This window comes from Cannabis sativa, chromosome 9 (assembly GCF_029168945.1).
Source record: "Cannabis sativa cultivar Pink pepper isolate KNU-18-1 chromosome 9, ASM2916894v1, whole genome shotgun sequence".
NCBI lineage: Eukaryota > Viridiplantae > Streptophyta > Magnoliopsida > Rosales > Cannabaceae > Cannabis > Cannabis sativa.
Genome location: NC_083609.1, coordinates 56,201,679 through 56,220,589, shown reverse-complemented (window position 1 = coordinate 56,220,589; position 18,911 = coordinate 56,201,679). Strand labels below are relative to the sequence as shown.

Here is an 18,911-nt window from a genome sequence, read left to right as displayed (position 1 = left end):
TTTGAAGTTTATTGGTTACTAATTGTGTTTATTTTTTTTTTGTTTTGTTTCGTGATAGCTGAAAGGTGAATATATATTTCCTACAGATGAAAAGAGATCAATGCTTAATCTATCTGGTCTTGAGTTTATTGAGAAGGAAGATTCAGATGTTGATGTTGATCGAGTTGGTGCGATTGGTTTACAATCTTCTATTTTAAATGAGTTAAGGAGGGACGTTAAAAAAGTAATTCAAAAGCAATTACATTTTGATGGGTCTTTTGAGGGTTTTACATCAGATATTAAGTGTAGATTCAAGGAGTTGGAACTCAATATGATTTCCCACATAGATTCTAAGATTGATGAAAGTTTGCAATTTTACTTGGATTTGAAATTTAATGACTTGAAAGAAAAGTTTGATGATTTAAAAGCTTCTCAGAGTGTCGTGGATATCCGTGATGATAGTGGTGGTGATAGTGATGATGTGAGTGTTTATCCATTTGTTAATTGTTTAGTTGTCTTACTATTATTCGTTTGTATGTTTATTAATATTTGTTTTAATGCAGGAATCTGGTTTGAAAGATGGTGTTAATGTTGATTTGGCAGTGAAGGATGTAAATATGATTATTTATTTTTTTTTACTTGTTTATTTTTATTTTATAGTTTTAAAGTTCTTATTTTATAATTGATGTGTTTGTTTGTTTTTTCAGGATCTAGTTATGAAAGAGGTTGATGATGTAGATTTGGTTACTGAAAATGTTAAAGATTATTCTATTGTATGTTTGTAAATAGTTTTTTATTTTAATGAGCTTTATTTTTTTTTTTTGCAATATTAAGTAGTTTTATCTTTTTTATGATTACTTAGTTTTTCTCATATTCTTTTTAATTATTTGTTTGTAACAGGATCCTGTTTTAAATCTTGCTGAAAGTGGTGGTGTGTTGGTTAATGAGGGAGACACTGTTGTAGAGGTTTTGTTCATGTTTCCTTTATAAATATTTTGTTGTTTACAGTTTTGTATTTTATTGTTAAAAGAAATTATTTTGTATATGGATATGATTTATTAAAAGACTAATTAATATGATTTATTATTTGTTATGTTTAATTATTTTTATTTATATCATTATTATTTTCAATATGTTTAATTAGGGTGAATGTTTACAAAATGTTGGAGATGGTGGTTTGGTTAAAGAAGGACACACTGCTTTACTGGTAATGTTTTTATTTTCTATTTGATTTTGTGTTTTTATATAAAAATTTGTTTACATGTAACTGTTTACAGTATTACTGTTTACAGGTAATGTGTTTTACTGTTTACATATTTTTTGTGTGTTTTCTATAAGTTTTGACTTTGTTTACAATTTTGTTGTTATTTTATGTAAATATTTTTATATTTTTATTTAAGTTTATGCTTCACAATAAGTTTTATATATGTTTTGTAGGGTGATAATGATGATGTTCCAAGTTTTGATATAATGGGTTTTCTTTCATCTCAGCCCGATGCTAATGCTGATAAAGAGAAGAGGAAAAAACAAGATGAAGATGATCATGCTAAGTTTAAAGATTTAAATAAGAAATCAAAGGATGATGAAGATGATGGTGATGACCAGGTAACTGTTAACTCAAACTTTTCGATCTCCTTGTTTTGATGATTAGCAAATATTTGATTATTATTTGTTACTAATGATTTATTGATTTTGTAGCAAATTTAAAAGAGAAAATAAATATTTTTGGTATTTTTACCAAACTTTTAAAAGCAACACTAAATGGACTCAACAAGCATATCAAGAGCAAAAGATTCATCAAGGGATCAACAACTCAAGACCCTATTGAAAAGAGGTCTTCAAAATCCCAAAGTCAAAAAGTCAACCCGAAAGTCAAAGTCAAAGTCAAAGTCAAGGTCAACTCTCGGGAAAAATCAACTTGGGATCAAAAACATGCAAATCAAGCTAGGAGGCTCTTCTACATCAAGACTACTCAAAATTAAATGGTATAAATCTACTTTAGTCTTGTTAAAGTGATTTGCATAGCACACTAAGTTTTTATAAATTTGAATTTTGGCCCATTCACTAACTTGTGCAACAAGTTTTCTCACACGATAGTTCAAAAATTTTTTGATTGAATTTCTAAATCACATTTTGTTTAACTAAGAGAACAAAGTTGGAATTTCTGAAATCGGATAATCGAGTAAGAAGTTATGCGCGTTTAAGTCCCGAAAAGTGGCATTTTTGCCACTGGTCAGCCATCCGGAATTCCGGTTGGCAACCGGAATTCCGGTTGTAATCAATCCGGAATTCCGGTTCCCATCCGGACTTCCGGTTCATGGCTGACCTCACCTCGGGAAACGTGCTAACGGCTATAAACGGCTAGTTTTTTATCAAACACTATATAAACTCGATTTTTCTTTCAAAAAATAAGTTGGTTGAGCATTTATTACATATATCTAACCTATCTAAGTGAGATTAAGGAGCTTCTAAGTTTGAAATCCAAACCAACACTTTTCACACACTTTGAGCCAAAATTTGATTTTATTCATCTTAAGTGTGCTTGCTTTTCACTCTAGGTTTCTATTGTATCATCATATTTCTAGAGTGATTTTAGCTTGTATATCAAACACATTTCCATATTGTGATTGAGGTGAGGTTGGCACTGGTTTTGTAAACAACCCGGAAATAGTGAGATTGGCACTTTAACAATCCGAGAAAGAGGTTAATAGTCCTCGGGGGTGCGAAACTATTGTAAGAGGTTTGGAAATACCTTGGTGAAAATTTCCGGTTGTAAGGGTTAGTCAAGCCCGTTAACTTGGCTCGATATTGGAACTCAAAGCTAGGTCCATAGCTTTGAAGACCAAGGACGTAGGTGGCATAGTTCTACCGAACCTTGTAAAAATCGAGAGTTTGCATTTTCTAATCCTTAAACTCTTTACTTTACAAGTTTAATTATTTGTCTTAATATATTGCTTGTCATACTACTTGCTTTTACTTGATTAATTGACTAATTGCATAATTTTGTGTTAAAAGTTTTAATTTTCTGAAATTAGTTTAAATTTCCAATTCACCCCCCCTCTTGGAAACATATCTTGGGCTAACAATTGGTATCAGAGCAAGGGCTCAAATTATTTGATTAGATTTCACAATCTAGAGCATGGCGTTTCCAAGTAATTCACAAAATAACATGTTAGAAGGTTTTAGCACAAATAGAGCACCATACTTCAATGGAGTAGATTTTCCTTATTGGAAAATTAGAATGGAAACTTACCTTCAATCTATTGACTATGATTTGTGGCATATTGTGTCTAGTGGTCCTTATGTTGCTAAACATGTCATAAATGGTGTTGAAGTAATTAAGACTTATGAAGCATATGATGAAAATGATAAGAAAATGCTTTCTAAAAATGCTAAAGCTAAATATGCTCTTATATGTGGTTTGGATAGAGATATTTTTAAAAATATTGAACAAGCCTCTACCGCTTATGACATGTGGAAAATGCTTGAAGTTACTCATCAAGGAACTAGTGCTATGAAGGAAACTAAAATTCAAATTTATTCCACTCAATATGAGAACTTTAAGATGAAATCGGATGAAACCATTGCTAATATGTATACTCGCTTCACTACAATTACTAATGGTTTGAACTCTCTTGGCAAGGTACTTACTCAAAAGGATATGGTGACCAAGATTTTGAGAAGTCTCACCAAGGCTTATCAAGGAAAGGTGGTTGCTATTCAAGAAGCCAAGGATCTCTCAACACTTCCCTTGGAAGAACTAATTGGCTCACTCATGAACCATGAAATTTTCATGAGTGCTCAAGAAGAAGAGGAAGTTGAGAAGAAAAAGAAGACTATTGCATTCAAGTCTTCATCCTCCCATGCCATTAGTGAAGAAGATGAGGAAAGCTTATGTAGTGACATGGAGGACTTGGCACTCTTCTCCAAGAAATACAAAAAGTTCATGAAATTCAAAAAGAACTTTGGGAAGAAGCCACAAAGAGGGAGTGACTCAAAAGAAAGAAAAAGCAAAGATGATCCACCAATTTGCTTTGAGTGCAAGAAGCCCGGACATATGAAGATGGATTGTCCAATGAGAAAGAAGAACAAATACAAAGGAAGGGCAATGTTGGCGGATTGGCTCAATAGTGACGAAGAGGACTCCGAAGAAGAAGGAAAGAATGAAGTGGCAAACATGTGCATGATGGCACTTGATGATGGGGTAAGCATTTCTAACCAAAATGATTGTGATAGCGAAAATGATGATGATAACTTAGATATGTCATATGATGAGTTGTCTAATTCATTTAAGGAACTATTTGATGATTTTGGTAAATTGCTTGTTAAAAACCAAACCCTTAGAGAGAAGACCAACATGCTTTTAAAAGAAATTGAGATTTTGAAAATAAATGAAAAAGAACTTATAGCTAAATCTCAATGTGCTACATGTGCTTCACATAAGAAAGAAATTATTGATTTGAAAGCCCATGTGAGAAGTCTAAAAAATGACATATATACCTTCACTAGAGGTAAGGAAGGCTATGATCTCATGGTGGGAAACCAATCATGTGGTTTTTCAAAAAATGGTATTGGTTATGATCCTAGTAAGAAACAAAAATTTTTGAGAAACTTTTTTGTGAAATCATCTAGTCTACCTCACTTTACATGCACATATTGTAACCGAGATGGTCATACTATTTCCTATTGTCATGTAAAGAAATTTGCATATCTAGGCAAGACTAAATGGGTACCAAAGGGTTCTAGAACTAACATGAATGGACCCAAAGTTATATGGGTACCAAAAGCCAACAAATGAACTTGTTTTTGTAGGAATCAACAAGAAAGAGCCAAAGCTTATGGTTCTTGGATAGTGGATGTTCAAAGCATATGACAGGTGATCCATCAAGATTTTCAAGCTTTAAAAGCAAGGAAAGTGGCTTTGTCACTTTTGGAGACAATTCAAAAGGAAAAATCTTGGGCATTGGTGATATCGGTAACATATACTCTCCATGTATTAAAAATGTGCTTCTTGTTGATAATCTTAAACATAACTTGCTTAGTATTAGTCAATTATGTGATATAGGTTTTCGTGTTGTGTTTGAATCCTCAAAATGCTCCATTGAAAATGTTTCAACCAATGAAGTTATTTTCCTTGGAGTAAGGAAGGATAATGTGTATGTTATTGATGTTGACTCTTTTGATAGTAAAAATAAATGTTTAACCGTTATGAATGATAATTCTTGGTTGTGGCATAGAAGATTAGGACATGCTAGTATGGATTCTATTTCAAAATTGGTTAGAAAAGATCTTGTTATTGGTTTGCCATCTATTCCGTTTGTTAAAGATAAACTTTGTGATGCATGCCAATTTGGAAAACAAATTAAAACATCTTTTCATTCCAAGAAAGAAATTTCAACTACTAGACCTTTGCAATTGCTTCATATTGATTTATTTGGTCCTTCTAGAATTGCTAGTCTTGGTGGTAAATACTATGCATTTGTAATTGTTGATGATTTTTCAAGATTTACTTGGGTTATTTTCTTGACTCTTAAAAGTGATGTTTTGGAAAACTTTGTCAAATTTTGCAAAAATGTGCAAAATGAAAAAGGATATTCTATTACCTCCGTTAGGAGTGACCATGGTGGTGAGTTTGACAATGATGCCTTAGAATTGTTTTGTGATGATCATGGTTTTAACCATAACTTTTCGGCACCAAGAACTCCACAACAAAATGGAGTTGTCGAAAGGAAGAATAGAACAATTCAAGAAATGGCTAGGTCAATGCTAAATGAAATTTCATTACCAAAATACTTTTGGGCCGAGGCCGTCAATACTTCTTGTTATATTTTGAATCGTGTTTTCATTAGGCCCAACATGAATAAAACCCCTTATGAGCTTTGGAAAGGAAGAAAACCCAACATTGGCTATTTTAAAGTTTTTGGATGCAAATGTTACATTTTAAACACCAAGGACAACCTTGGAAAATTTGATGCTAAATCCGATGTTGGAATTTTTATAGGGTATTCAACACATAGTAAAGCTTATAGAATTTATAACAAAAGAACTAATGTTGTTGAAGAATCTATTCATGTTGCTTTTGATGAGACTAACCCGCCTACGAGCAAAAGTTTAGATGATGATGTTGTAGGTTTGGGAGATGAAGTTCAAAATCTCGAAATAGGAGAGACTTCCAATGCTCCTTCACAAACTCCCAAAGAGGAACCACCCGTGGAAAAGGAAAATGAAAGCCAAGGTATGAACTCTAACCTTCCACATGAGTGGAAATTCAAAAGTGCTCATCCTATAGACAAAATTCTAGGTGATCCTTCTCAAGGTGTCACTACTAGAAACTCCCTTAGAAACTTGTGTAATTTCATTGCTTTTATTTCTCAAATTGAACCAAAGAATTTTAAAGAGGCCGAAGTTGATGAATTTTGGCTTCTAGCTATGCAAGAAGAAATAAATCAATTTATAAGAAATAATGTTTGGGAGTTAGTTCCAAGACCGTCACATCAATCGGTGATTGGAACAAAATGGGTCTATAGAAATAAGGTAGATGAGCATGGGGTCATTGTGCGTAACAAGGCTAGATTAGTGGCCCAAGGTTACAATCAAGAAGAAGGAATTGATTATGAGGAAACCTTTGCCCCGTAGCAAGACTTGAGTCCATTAGAATGTTGTTAGCTTTTGCATGCCACAAGAATTTTATCTTGTATCAAATGGATGTAAAAAGCGCATTCTTAAATGGGTACATTATGGAAGAGGTTTATGTCTCTCAACCACCCGGTTTTCAAAATCATAAATACCCTAACCATGTTTACAAATTGAAAAAGGCTTTATATGGTTTAAAGCAAGCTCCTAGAGCTTGGTATGAAAGATTAAGCACTTTTCTTATTTCAAATGGTTTTTCAATGGGAAAAGCGGATAATACACTTTTTATAAAAAGAAAATCCAAAGACATTATTATAGTACAAATTTATGTTGATGATATTATCTTTGGTGCTACTAATGATGCTCTTTGTGAAGAATTTTCTAAGTGTATGCATAGTGAGTTTGAGATGAGCATGATGGGAGAACTCAACTTTTTTCTTGGACTTCAAATCAAGCAACAAAAGGATGGCATATTCATAGGTCAAACTAAGTACATCAAGGATCTTCTTCAAAAGTTTGACTTGGCAAATGCAAAGCCCATGAATACACCCATGAGCACATCCATAAAGATGGACAAAGATGAAAGCGGTAAGAATGTGGACATCACCAAGTATCGAGGTATGATTGGCTCTTTATTATATTTAACCGCTAGTAGACCGGATATTTTGTTTAGTGTTGGTCTTTGTGCTAGGTACCAATCTTGTCCTAAAGAATCCCACTTAAGTGCCGTTAAAAGAATATTTAGATACTTGATAGGCACAATGAATCTAGGACTTTGGTACCCCAAGAACTCAAACTTTGAAATAGTTAGCTACTCGGATGCCGACTTTGCCGGTTGTAAGACGGATAGAAAAAGTACTAGTGGAACTTGTCACTTTTTAGGAAATTCCTTAGTGTCATGGTTTAGCAAGAAACAAAACTCGGTAGCTCTATCCACAACCGAAGCCGAATATATAGCCGCGGGTAGTTGTTGTGCACAAATACTTTGGATGAAACAAACTCTTAAGGATTTTGATATTGATTTTGAATGTACACCCATAAAGTGTGATAACACTAGTGCCATTAACCTCTCTAAGAATCCAATATTGCATTCTAGAGCCAAGCATATTGACATAAGGCACCACTTCCTTAGAGATCATATCCAAAGAGGTGATATTATGCTAGACTTTGTAAGCACCGAATTCCAACTAGCGGATATATTCACCAAGCCTCTTAGTGATGAGAGATTTAGTTTCATTAGAAGAGAGCTAGGCATGACCAACTTAAATGAAATATAAGGTTTGCTAGCTATGAAAAATTTCATATCTCTTTACTTACTTATTTATGCATAATTGTTCCAAATATGATATTAATGAGATTTATATGCATAGATGTGAAAATTTATTGATACTTGACCTATATGAACTATCCTTGTTGAAAAACTTAAAATTATAGGTCAAAATGTGGATTTTTGGTGAACTTTGGACTTGTTTTTAAACAAGTGAACATGTGAATTTTTGCATATTTGATTTTCTTATGTGTCTATATGCTTGAATATGTGAAATAGAGTGTATTTAGTGTGCCTATAGGTTTGCCTTGATTGAAATTTGCATGAAACAAATTTTTGGTACCTCACTTGTTGAATTTTTAGATTTTTAGGCCTAAAAGAGTGTTTTTCGCCAAACTCTCTCATTTTTCAACATTTTTCGATTTCGTAAGTTTGTACACCTCACATTTTATTTTATAAAACTGCTGGAAAAAGAATTTTTCAATTTCGTTGCATAAAACTCATTTTTGGTACGGTTCTAGTTTTCTTGGCAATTTTCGAAAAACTTACCGTAAATCGTCATTTTTCATTATTTTTCAGATTTTCTTGTTTGAGCAGTTTTGTTTTATCATATTAAAGGTATTAGAATTGGTTTGGGGTCATTTGGGTCAAAATTGGATTTTTTAGCCCATTTTTAGAAACTTTTTTTTGCTGATCCTGTACCAACCGGAATTCCGGTTGTACCATCCGGAATTCCGGATGGCACAGGATCAGCAAAGGGGGCATTTTTGTCATTTTCATGCGATTTTTTCCCTTTTTAAACCCTACCACCGAATTTTTCTTCCCCCATTCAGTTTTTTTTTCAACCCTAATACAGCAGCCATCATCTTTTTTCTCTCTAAAATTCTCTCTTTCAAAGCCTCATTCTCATCTTCCAAATAATTTAAAAAAAAAAGAGAAGTGTGTTCTTCAATGGCTTCCTCCTCAAGAGCTCCCAAGAAAATGGCTAGTGCAATTCAACAAAGGGAAATAAGGGCAAAAGCAAGGCAAGAGCCCACTCTCTTCTTCAATGATGAAGATCACAACAAGTTTGTCAATGATTTCTCCTCTAGGAAAATTCTCAAAGGTAAAATTTGTGATCTCCCTAGCCTTGATTGTGTTGATTTTAGTCATCATTTTGATACCCTAGGATGGACATCTTTTATTCAAATTAACACTCCATTGTATCCTAGGCTAGTTCAAGGTTTTTATGCTTGTATTAAACCTACATTACAACCTTTAGGTGTTAGAGGAACCCTTAGAGGAGTAGCTTTTGAACTCAATGTAGCATCTCTTAATGACATGTTAGGAGCACCTAATGGTGGCATATTACTTGAACCCAAACTTTCTCTCAAAAATGATGCCATTTTTAACTTTGATGAGTGTTCTAGGAATATTTGTGGTGATGGCCCTTTTATTATGAGACCAAAAAGACACCAACTCACTTTAGAGGCTAAAATCCTCCACAAATTTATTGTTGCAAATCTTGCTCCTAGAAGTAGCCACCAAGATGAGATCAATTCCATTGATCAATTACTCATGCATCTCATTATAGCCAAAACCACACCCATCAACCTAGGCTATCTTATTTTAAAATTCATACTTGATGTGGACAAGCCTAATATGATTAAGGCACTTCCCTTTGGTTTTCTTCTTAGCTACCTTTTTCCTCTCTTAGGAATTCCTACCCTACATGAAAAGAAAAATGATCCTACCTCTAGTGACATTCTAGGATCCAAAACTTTCAAGGCTATGGGTTACAAATTCCTTAACAATGAATGGGTGTTCACACCCAAAAGAGGGCAAAGAATGCAAATTGATTTGGAGAGTGATGATGAAGAAATCAATTTGCCCGCAAGTGAAAGTGAAGAAGAAGAAGAAGAAGAAGAAGAAGACATGCCTCCTCAAGCTCCTCCCATGCCTACTTTTCCCCAATTCAACCTTGAGGAAGCTTTCACTCGTCTTCACACTTCGGTTGACAACCAATTTCAAACCTTGCGAAATGATCTCAACTCACAATTCTCCAACCTCAACAATGACATCAACACCATGAGGAGTGACATGGTGCATGGGTTTGCTAATGTGCAAGAGGAGATGGCACAATGGAGGGCATACATGGATCGCTTTGGCCCCCCACCAAACTAGTTCTTGCATTATTTTTTTTTTTTTTTGGCTTATTTAGTTTCCTTTTATTTTATTTTTTTGGTTGTGTGCAAAGGCTTCATGCCTTTTGACTTTGTGTTAGTTGTTGTTTTTTTTTTTTTTATTTGTTGTTTGTTTGGTGTGTTGAATGTTATTTTGGATGTTATGTTTTTTTTAATGCATTGGCATGTTGCTTTGTTTTTATTTTTATTATTTTTTTTCTCTTTTCTTTTATATTTTGTGAATTCCTTGCCACCCTTTTTGATGAATCAAAAGGGGGAGAACAATTATTGATTAATTTTTGGGCATCACCTCAAATTTTTTTTGGTATCTAATCCTTTTATCATAAGTAAAAATTGAGGGGGAGTTTACAAATTCATGCAAGGTAAAATTAAAAGGTAAATTTTTTTTCTTGCACACATTAAGGGGGAGCTAATCCAACTTACTTTGCTTAAATTTTTTCTTTCCCTTTCAAAATAATCAAATATTTGATATCATCAAAAAGGGGGAGATTGTTAACTCAAACTTTTCGATCTCCTTGTTTTGATGATTAGCAAATATTTGATTATTATTTGTTACTAATGATTTATTGATTTTGTAGCAAATTTAAAAGAGAAAATAAATATTTTTGGTATTTTTACCAAACTTTTAAAAGCAACACTAAATGGACTCAACAAGCATATCAAGAGCAAAAGATTCATCAAGGGATCAACAACTCAAGACCCTATTGAAAAGAGGTCTTCAAAATCCCAAAGTCAAAAAGTCAACCCGAAAGTCAAAGTCAAAGTCAAAGTCAAGGTCAACTCTCGGGAAAAATCAACTTGGGATCAAAAACATGCAAATCAAGCTAGGAGGCTCTTCTACATCAAGACTACTCAAAATTAAATGGTATAAATCTACTTTAGTCTTGTTAAAGTGATTTGCATAGCACACTAAGTTTTTATAAATTTGAATTTTGGCCCATTCACTAACTTGTGCAACAAGTTTTCTCACACGATAGTTCAAAAATTTTTTGATTGAATTTCTAAATCACATTTTGTTTAACTAAGAGAACAAAGTTGGAATTTCTGAAATCGGATAATCGAGTAAGAAGTTATGCGCGTTTAAGTCCCGAAAAGTGGCATTTTTGCCACTGGTCAGCCATCCGGAATTCCGGTTGGCAACCGGAATTCCGGTTGTAATCAATCCGGAATTCCGGTTCCCATCCGGACTTCCAGTTCATGGCTGACCTCACCTCGGGAAACGTGCTAACGGCTATAAACGGCTAGTTTTTTATCAAACACTATATAAACTCGATTTTTCTTTCAAAAAATAAGTTGGTTGAGCATTTATTACATATATCTAACCTATCTAAGTGAGATTAAGGAGCTTCTAAGTTTGAAATCCAAACCAACACTTTTCACACACTTTGAGCCAAAATTTGATTTTATTCATCTTAAGTGTGCTTGCTTTTCACTCTAGGTTTCTATTGTATCATCATATTTCTAGAGTGATTTTAGCTTGTATATCAAACACATTTCCATATTGTGATTGAGGTGAGGTTGGCACCGGTTTTGTAAACAACCCGGAAATAGTGAGATTGGCACTTTAACAATCCGAGAAAGAGGTTAATAGTCCTCGGGGGTGCGAAACTATTGTAAGAGGTTTGGAAATACCTTGGTGAAAATTTCCCGGTTGTAAGGGTTAGTCAAGCCCGTTAACTTGGCTCGATATTGGAACTCAAAGCTAGGTCCATAGCTTTGAAGACCAAGGACGTAGGTGGCATAGTTCTACCGAACCTTGTAAAAATCGAGAGTTTGCATTTTCTAATCCTTAAACTCTTTACTTTACAAGTTTAATTATTTGTCTTAATATATTGCTTGTCATACTACTTGCTTTTACTTGATTAATTGACTAATTGCATAATTTTGTGTTAAAAGTTTTAATTTTCCGAAATTAGTTTAAATTTCCAATTCACCCCCCCTCTTGGAAACATATCTTGGGCTAACAGTAACCACTTTGTATATTTTATTTTTTATTTCCTTAATTTATTTTTTTTCATCTTTTTATTTTTTATTTTTTTTTTCTCATTATATGTTAATTTCATTTTTTAGGGTATGGGTGGTGATGCTGTTTCTTCTATTGTCAAGGAAGTTATAAAGGGAATTAATGAGGGTGATGACAAATCTAAAAAAGGTGGATCAGTTACCAAGGATGATGTTGGTGGTGAAGCAAGAAAAAATATGGTTGATTCATCTGCAATTGATGTTGTTGTGGCTGGTGTCATTGGGTCTCCTAACTTGTTTGATAGTCAAGGTACAGAAGATAGTATTACTTTGTCAGCCATGGAGATCATTAATGAAAAAATTGAAACCATTGAAGGAAGCCTGAAAAAGGTACGTATAATGTTAATGGAATTAACAGTTGGTCAAAGTGTTTCTTTTTTTTGTTTGTATATTGGTTTGTTTATTATTGTTTATGTATTAATCTGTTTGATTTTGTTTCTAGGAAAAGAATTTAGAAGCTAATTCTTATGAGTTTGCAAAGAGGGTTCCCAATATTGGATCTGCATTGAGGAGTCCATTTACATCTGATTTTGGTTCTATTGGGAGTAGTAGTAAACCAAAGGGAGAACAATCTAAGTTGCTTGCTTTTTCTTCAGTTGCACTTGACCGTATTGATGATCTTCAGTCTAAACTTTTTGAGCAGTGGTTTAAGGTCGGTTTCAATGATAGGAACAAGATTAAAAAGTTTAAAGAACGTGATAGGAAATTGAAAGTCCCGTTGGATTTTGCAATTATGAAGATTGATGATAAGATGTGGTTTTATGATTTGCTGACTCCTGGAAGAAATTTGTCATGCTCGGTTAGTCCATTTATTTTTTTTATTTTTATGTTTGATTTTAAATGGGTTTTTACATTATATTTGATTTTTTATGAATTTATTTTGACTTTTTTTTTTTTCTGATGCAGCATTTGGATGTTTGTTTTTACTACTTGAGAAAGGAGATAAAGTACAATGAGAGTGTAAACTCTTTTGTTAATACCACTGATTGTTTTTTTTTTGCTGTCCAAATTTTTGAGATGTATAATGAGTTTGTTAAGAATGATTGTGACATTGAATCTGTTAAGAAGGACAGCAAAGCTTCTGCATACGTAGCTGGTTTTGGTATGTATTGCAGTAGAAAATGGATTGAATTAGATAATGTCTTAATGCCTATTAATCTGATTGATTTGGCTCACTGGATTATGTGCATTTTTGACATACGTTTGAGATGTCTTAAAGTGTGCAATTCTATGAGATTTGGGAGGTACAAGAACTCAGAAAAATTGGTTCGTGCTTTTGCTGTCATGTTGCCTATTTTGTTGTCACATGTAAACTTTTATGATCAAAGGAAAGATATTGATAAGAGCACATATTATTTTCAAGGAAGGAGTGAGACAGACCCTTTGGAAATTGTTATGGTTCAAGATTTGCCTCAACAAGAGCAGTGGTAATCTTTTTTTTTTGTTATTTTTTTGTTTTTATGTTCTTATTTGATTATATTCGTTTATGTTTCTTTTTTGTATCTAACTGTTTGTTTTTGATTTGTCACAGTGACTGTGGTGTTTTTGTTATAAAGTACGCTGAGTATTTTATTCATGGATTGATTGACAAGATTCCGAAGGAGTTGGACATTCCTTTTGTTCGAAAGAAGCTGTGTGTTGAGCTCTTTGTTCATGCTAAGAAGAAGGAAGTGAGTGGTTATGAATCACCTTCAGAGTATCCTGGGAGGATGGAAAAGGATGGAAAGAAAAAGAAGTAGTTGTTTAATGTAGTTGGAAACACTTTTGTTTCTTGTTGTTTTGATACTTTTGTACGGGTTATTATTGACTAGTTTGGGTAGTTATGAACGTTAAACATATTAACCTTCTTTTTGCTTGGTCATTTTGTCAAACGTATGTATGGATATTGGAACTATTTTCAGTACCTTTAATATGATATTAATGCAGGTTGCTTTTGGAGTTAAGTTTGAAGGTTTTTTTTTACTAGATGTGTAATATAATGTAAGATTATTATGGAATTTTATCAGTTTGGTTTTTTGTTAATGGTAGTATGTATTTTTTTTGTTTGTTGTATTCTTTTTTTTGAGTTTGGTCTGATTAAGTTGGTATTTTTCTTTTTTCAGGTTTTGTAAACCGTTGCATATATCTTCTGTTTTTTATTTATATTTTTTGGAAAAGAGGTACACACTTTCAAATCATAGAGGTATTTTTGTTTATTTTTTCAATTTATTATGTTTAAGAAATTAAGTTAAAGAATATTAATTACAATTTTGTTTACTATCAAATTAACAACTAAATTGTTTATGAAAATGTTAATTAAGAAGATATTTTTAAAATAGTTTTGTAAATTATAAATCAAGATTCAAATTATTGGTTTTTTCTTTTATATTTTTGAAATCATTTTATTTACAAAATATTTTTGTTATGTTTATTTTGTTAATTTTCGTAAAACAGTAAGCACATTTGTGTTCATCTTTATTTATTTATATGAAGGTATTTAAAATGAAAAATCAGAAGTTCTTAGTGTTCCTTTATTTTGTCTTATATTTGTAAAAATAAGAAATCTGAAAGACATTTTTTTGTTGTATAGTTTGTTTCTAAAGTAACTTTCTTCTCTTCAGTGGATTTAGAATTGCTTCATTTTTGCAAGACCGTCGATTATGTCCTTTTTGGTTGCATTTTCCACACTTGACTTTTGTTTTTGTGTCCATTGCTCCTTTTTATCTATCTTTCTTTGGCCTCCCAGCTGGTCTTTTATATTTTGGTGGATGTACTGTGATATTCTTCACATCCTCTGGTATATTCCATGATGTTGCTTCACCTAATGGAAGTATGCTATCCTCATATGTTGACATGAAAGCTTCTTTAGTGTAGTAGTAGGAGCAGTATTTGTAGCAAGAGAAGTTTCTTTTGGCTAGTACAGCCATTGCATGCGAGCAAGGCATTTCGTCATAGTCAAACTTCTGACACGTGCATGTTTTGTTTTCCAGATTTACTATGTAGGAGCTTGTATAATCGTGCACTTTGTATACAAGAAGGTTTACTGTCTCAACTCGCATGAAGAATTTATACGGGTTTTTGTTATTATATTTTTTTCGAAATTATTTGGTTTATCGTTAATGTTTTTTTTTATATTTTTCAAACAAATTATAAAATTTAATTTAAATTAATGTTAAGTGTACCTTGTATTTTAAGCCCATTTCTCTTTGTTTCTTGAGAGCCTTTTCTGGAATATTTGCCAAAGTAGTGTCCGTTTTCAAGGCTCTATTTTTGTTTTCCCAATACCATCTTTGTACCAAAGAGTGTAGACATTCTAGTAAGGTTGCAACTGGTAATTCTCTTACTGATTTGAGAGCTGCATTCACTGACTCTGCTATGTTTGATGTTATTGTTTTGTATCTTTTATTCATGCTGTATAGCCTTGTCCATTTATCATATCCAACTTCATTGGCCAAGAAATCTCTTATTCTTAAGTCAATGTTGTCCAAATCTTGCATGCATTTCTCAAATTCTTCTATAGTGTAAGCTTTCGAAGCTCCATCAAATGCATGTTTGAGCTCATCTCCTCCTTTTTTGAATTTCATTTTTAGATTTTTGAGCAAGTGATAGCAACATACCCCATGCATTAGGAGTGGGAAGTTTGACTTTGTTGCTTTGTATATACTCTCATGCCTATCCGAGATTATGCATTGTCCTTCTCTTTCTCCATATGTTTCTTTTATTTTTTGCATGAACCAATTCCAGGAGTTGTCATTTTCGTAATCCACTATTGCGAATGCAAGTGGAAATATATGCCGATTTGCATTTTGTGCATTTGCAGTCAATAGAGTACCTCCATATTGGTTTGTCAAGAATGTACCATCTGTGACTATTATTGGGGTGCAATGTTGCCAACCTTTGATTGAAGCTCCTATAGCGAAGTATAGATACTTGAATTTACCATCTTCATCAGTAACAAGATCTGTGATTGTTCCTGTTACATAAGTAACTTTTTAGTTTATTTTATTATTGAATATTTTTGTATCTTTTATTTTGAATATATTTTGATGTTTTATGTTAAATTATTAATTTTTTTTTCTATATTAGTATACTATTAAGTTTTTTGATTTACGATATGCAAGAGTATAAAAAGAATACCTGGATTGGATATTTGCATCATGTATAATATGGATGGTATTTCGCCATACGATTCTTGTGGGCAGCGTCTAGCATCCACCATAGCTTTTTCTCTTGCTCTCCATGCTTTTTGGTAGGATATTGAGACACTATAGTCATCTGCAATGTCGTCTACAATTTCATTTGGAGTGTAGTTTCTTTTTGGGTTGACAAATTTGTTTTTTATCACATGCCCAACTAGGTTGCTTGTGGCTTGAGGATGGTTTCCGGAGGTGATATCTAACGAACATGTATGGTCATATTTTATCTTCCTAACTTTGAACATTTCTGTTTTTCCATGTTTTGAAGCTAGGAAACTCCACTTGCAATTTTCATCAACACAAACGATTTTATAGTCAAGAGTTGATGATCTCTTCACCTTGAATGGCTGGTTTTGTCTAATTGAGTATAGGCTGATTGCATTCTTCAGTGTTTTCTTGTTTGAAAAGACTTGGCCAACATGTATTCTGTCAATTTGAGGATTTGTAATTACTTGGTTTATCTCTGAACTTGTTTGCAGTGCTTGTTGTGCATGATCATAAGCATAATCTGCTACCAATTGTGCATATTCTGTTCTTGTTGGTAACTGTTCAGTACACTGCATACTTGTTTCTCCAATTTCTAAATAATTGTTGCTGGCAAGACATTCAGGTGATGCTGATGATTCAAATGTGTTTACCATCAAAGGGTATCTTGTTTCATCATCATTTTTCTTCCTTATTTGATGGTAGAACTTGCAGCCATTGTCATCTTTGATGGTTATAGGTGGTATCCCTTCTTTAATTTGAAATTTCACTGTAATTCCATACTTGTTTCTGTCTATTGATAAGGTTTCATAGATCTCCTGTGCAAGAACATTATAGGAACATTTTATTGGGATTAGTATACCTGCCACTTCATAATCATTGTATGTTGTTTTGTCTACCCATGTTCCATTGTAGAAAAGGATGATTGTCATGGGGTCCATTGGTTCCTGTGTGTTATCATATACATATTAGTTTATTTATTATTTTTTTAATGAAATTTTAAGTATTTGTGAAAATTAATGTAGATATTTTTTTGCACAGTAATTATGTTTTTGTTTGGAAAAAAAAAATCGATGAATTGCATTTAGCATAAACATGAAGAAATTGCACTGTGAATAGGAAAATTTATGATCATGTTATTTGTAATGATATTTCTTAACAATGTAATATTACAACAAAGATATAGATTACCTTTTTCTGTTCGATGATTATTTTTGGTTGCGCGAAGAACAGAGCACAGTCAACAAGTTTTTCTGCAGGTAACGATTTTTCTCCATTGTTTTATTTTTTGGCCAGCAACATCTCTGCAATCTGTGTTGTGTTGAGGATCGTTTTATGTTGTTGAGAAACAGCTTCGATTGTTGCTTTTCGATTGAAATACTGAAGATTGTTGCCGAAGCTTTTTTCTTCGTCAATGGTGTTTTCTGTTTTCAGGATCTAATAAGAATTGTCTATGTTTTTTACTTACAGTAACACAGAATCGAAGTCGTAGACAGATTCGAAATCGTTTTTTGATTTCGATTTGTTGATTATTGAATTTCAGGTTGTATTCCAAGGTTTTTTTGGTCGTTAATGGTTTTTTTTTTTTTTGTAAAAATGATTCAAATTGATTTGAAAACTAACAAATCGTGAATTTATATGTTCTTGTATGTGCGTTTGTATTTCACGCACTGGTTGTAAGATTCATATTCCATTTTTTGTTAATTTTTTGGCGCGTATGGTCGATCGTGTTTTTTTTGTTTCCGTTATTTTTTTTTTCAATTCAGGTAGGAGAAGCCTACGTGTCACGTTATTAGGGTACATTTTTTTAATTAAGGTTATTTCTGTTAATTGATTATATTATAGGTATAATACTAAAATTTTCCCATTAATCTATGTGCATGCATATTGGTCATCCGACAAACATGGATTAAGGAAACTCCTAAAAATTTAGATAACAAACTTGTTATAACATCTAATAATGGTCTATAAGTTCATTAAAAAATAATTAAACATAAGACAATCCTTTAGACATGCTCACTTCCTTGCTGCTAAATTTAGACACAAAATAGTTATGGTTTGTGATTTGCTATCTGTAATTTTTTTTTGTTGTTGTTGTGTGCTTAGGTACATTTGGAAGTATAGGTGGAGATTTGTAATATTATTTAGTATACCAATGTACTAATTAAGTGTTATGACTAGAGGTTAGAGACCGTTATGTCTGTTAGTGAGCTGAGTCGAAGGCTTTGCACAAGTCTATACCCTAATTCATTTGACACAATATATTGTAAGACACTTTCATATCAATAAACAGATTCAATTATTTTAGCATGATCTTGTTCAAGAAGTGTTAGACTATAGGTGTAATTATTCTAAGGCTCAATAGCCATTGCTGTGTGTCCTGTAGTTGAGTGGAAGAGAGATCAGTTGAGTTGAGAGAGATTTTGCATAACAACATGAGAGAGAGAGAGAGAGAGAGAGAGAGAGAGAGAGAGAGAGAGAGAGAGTTTGCATAACAAGATAAGTAACTGAAATTTAATGGTGTTTAATTGGTTTTGGTAGGTTAGCTTATTTTGATCGATACACTAACTTATTTTTCTTTTTGTCATGATCAAATATTGATCAGAAAAGAATTACATCAACAAAGAAGGTTGAAGGGGTCTGTTTCATCCGAAAAAGTTCATCATT

The 18,911-nt window shown here is 32.8% G+C and overlaps 3 protein-coding genes across 3 annotated transcripts; 2 read left to right on the top strand and 1 right to left on the bottom strand.

Annotated features, from left to right (window-relative positions):
* Window positions 1-6: 6 nt before the first annotated feature.
* LOC133031044 (uncharacterized) lies at window positions 7-1,699 on the top strand. The gene is made up of 4 exons (XM_061104271.1): window positions 7-460; window positions 543-590; window positions 687-752; window positions 880-1,699. The coding sequence occupies exons 1-4, from the start codon at window positions 101-103 to the stop codon at window positions 967-969; spliced, it is 564 nt and encodes a 187-aa protein (XP_060960254.1). The 5' UTR covers window positions 7-100; the 3' UTR covers window positions 970-1,699.
* An 11,381-nt stretch (window positions 1,700-13,080) lies between these two features.
* On the top strand, window positions 13,081-14,027 carry LOC133031040 (uncharacterized). The gene is made up of 2 exons (XM_061104265.1): window positions 13,081-13,511; window positions 13,616-14,027. Exons 1-2 carry the CDS (start codon window positions 13,102-13,104, stop codon window positions 13,821-13,823), a joined length of 618 nt encoding a protein of 205 aa, XP_060960248.1. The 5' UTR covers window positions 13,081-13,101; the 3' UTR covers window positions 13,824-14,027.
* Window positions 14,028-14,783: 756 nt separating this feature from the next.
* LOC115720365 (uncharacterized) lies at window positions 14,784-17,185 on the bottom strand. The gene is made up of 3 exons (XM_061105039.1): window positions 16,201-17,185; window positions 15,246-16,036; window positions 14,784-15,026 (listed from the first exon to the last, which is right to left on the bottom strand). The coding sequence occupies exons 1-3, from the start codon at window positions 17,183-17,185 to the stop codon at window positions 14,784-14,786; spliced, it is 2,019 nt and encodes a 672-aa protein (XP_060961022.1).
* Window positions 17,186-18,911: the final 1,726 nt, after the last annotated feature.